At 44.8% G+C, this 2,500-nt stretch overlaps 1 protein-coding gene across 4 annotated transcripts in view; it reads left to right on the forward strand.

Moving 5' to 3' along the window:
• LOC138953149 (protein sprint-like) overlaps positions 1-2,500 on the forward strand; it is a 173,938-nt gene that overhangs the window by 149,547 nt on the left and 21,891 nt on the right. Inside the window, exon 1 of one of the 4 annotated variants that reach the window (XM_070324944.1) lies at positions 2,203-2,489. The exons of the other annotated variants lie outside the window; for them this stretch is intronic. Coding sequence (XP_070181045.1) covers positions 2,308-2,489 — 182 coding nt within the window. The 5' untranslated portion in view covers positions 2,203-2,307. Of the gene's footprint in view, positions 1-2,202; positions 2,490-2,500 lie in introns of those variants that run through there. 4 annotated transcript variants of the gene reach the window in all.

The raw sequence follows: 2,500 nt of genomic DNA on the forward strand, positions 1-2,500 counted from the left end.
CAGCTATTGTGTTTTCAGCGTAACACAATAGCGATTATATAGCTGTTATGACCTTGATTTGTTGTTCCAAACTTACAAAATGACAGTTTTTGCGTCGATGCGTTGATCTCAGGTTTTGATAGCAGACAAACTTCTTACGCGCATCATGTTCGCGCAGACATGCACACCGCTACACGCTTTCTGACTTTGGAAGAAAAACTGACTCCAAGTGCATTCGACTTCACAACACAGTTGTTGAAACAGCCTTTTAAGTTGTCAGTGTATGCTGTTGTCGATAGAAACATCGCCGTGGTACAGATGGGTGAACCGGAATCATGCGTCGGCCATTTTTCTCAATATGCTTTTGGATATTGAGTAAAATGGCCGACTTCCCCCGCATTATGCTTTGATGATCGGAAGAGACCATCCAATCACAGCCCCCGAATTCCCCCACGTGTTCATCAGAATAGCTGTTAATAATGCTAAAGGCTTTTGAAGATAGAATAGAGTTCACAGTAATGTTCAAATCATTTGCGGCACAGAAAGAGTATTCTTGGATGGTGCGAACGCGAAAGTACTGAAATTGGCGGGAACAAACCGCTGAGTCGGATTGGTTAAAATTAATATCTGTTCAGATTTCAATTAGAATTGGGTCCCACCTAGTTGGTCAATTTGTCGTGCACGCCACCACTGTTCTCCATAATGAGCCACCGAACTAAAACGGGGTACTCAGGGCACTAATCACCCCGTTACGCAGTCACCTCCACCTTGAAATAAAGCACCGTGGAAGGAATAATCATTTCTGACATACATTACAGGCTCAACACGTTTATGCAAGAAACCCAAATCTCTTCTAGCAATATGACTTTCATCGAAAGCTATACACAACGCAGTTTCACTTTACAAGAAAAACACGAGGCTGAGAAAAATACGCTCGAGTAAGGTTTCACTTACTAGCTCTGCCATTTCCTTATTGTGGTAGGGACGCCAAATTTTGCTGCGTCAAGGTTTCCGCATGAAAGATGTGTTTGGGGAGAAAATAATGGGACGTAAATCTTTCACGCTCTGGATTACGTTTAAAGGGGTCGCGTTTCAGGATTTTAGTCATCGTAGATTAGCTTTGCTTTTTGTGAAGAAGTAAAGACCAAGGAGGGGGGGGAGAGAGAGAGAGAGAGAGAGAGAGAGAGAGAGAGAGAGAGAGAGAGAGAGAGAGAGAGAGAGAGAGAGAGAGAAAAAGAGAGGAGAAGAAGGGACGAAAGGGGGTGGGGTGGGGTACGTAGCAAAACATTGTAATGCCGCAGTGATGTGTTTAGGAATGCTCATTCGGCCGAACATTGTGTCGAGATTATTTTACCCCTTGCTGTGTATTGTGAGGGGGGTAAGGGGATTGAGATTAAGCTCTCGTTTAAAAGAGTCGAGGTCGCCCCACCGTCTGTGGGTGTTTTGAGACACGCCCCCCCCCCCCCCCCCCCCCCCTGTGAATTGTTGCGAATAGTTGCCGAAGAATTCTGGTCGTGCCTTTTTCCTGGTGGTGCCGTTTTCTTTGGTATCAATAGTACATTATGCTCAGAGGGGGTCCACCCGGTGGGTAGACTTTTTGTTCGGTACTTTTTACGGATTCTGCCATGCCAGGGGTTCCACATAATTTGGCATACCTGCTGAACTGTTATGCGTAAGTTGATTTACGTGTATTGCAATCAGATACATTTAGTGACACGATTTTAGTTTCATTTTAATCTGTCTGAACCAGATTGATAAACGAAAAGAGGGAAGACGGAGTCATTTAAACACTTTTGTGGGTATTAAATTTGAACAGACTGTTGAAAGATTACCTGAGAGAGAGACCGTTTGTAAGAACAAGTGTATGTGTGTGAATGTGTGTGTGTGTACTGTGGGGGGAGGGGGGTCCGTGTATGTGTGTTTGTCTGTGTCTCTGTGTCTGTGTGTGTCTGTGCGTGTGTGTCTGTGTGAGTTTATTTTATCATATGCTGTTTGTTTGCAGTACCTGGTGTGTGTGTCTGTGTGAGTTCATGGCCTGTGCGCGCGAGCGCTGGTGCGGAGGCGTGTTATGTTATGAAGCAACCAACAATACGCATAACTTTTATGAGCAACCGTATGCTAATCAGTAGGCCGGAGCTATGAATGAAGTGTTCTATTTTGACGCCCCGCTTATTCTGACCTGACGTCATGTTACTCGATAGGGTACCCCTAGGCTGGTGGTGGTAAAATGTTTTAATCGGCTCAAAGCGCTAAGCTAAGTCTGTGGGAGTGGGTGCAGTGTGTGTGTGGCTTATTCTGATAAGTCATAGCTTGTGGGATGGTTGCTGCATGGTGTGTTTTTTTGTATGGAATATGAAACAGGTAGCCAATGCGGAAAATGCGTTGCAGTTGGGTATACTTTCCGCGTTGAACGGACGGCGGATTCAGTGCTGTGCTTTGGGAAATACCTGTGACATGAAGAGGAAAAAATGTTCACAGTTTGTGCGCGTGTTTTTCAAGAGAAAACATGGGTAAATATATA

This window comes from Littorina saxatilis, linkage group LG17 (genome assembly GCF_037325665.1).
Source record: "Littorina saxatilis isolate snail1 linkage group LG17, US_GU_Lsax_2.0, whole genome shotgun sequence".
Lineage (NCBI taxonomy): Eukaryota > Metazoa > Mollusca > Gastropoda > Littorinimorpha > Littorinidae > Littorina > Littorina saxatilis.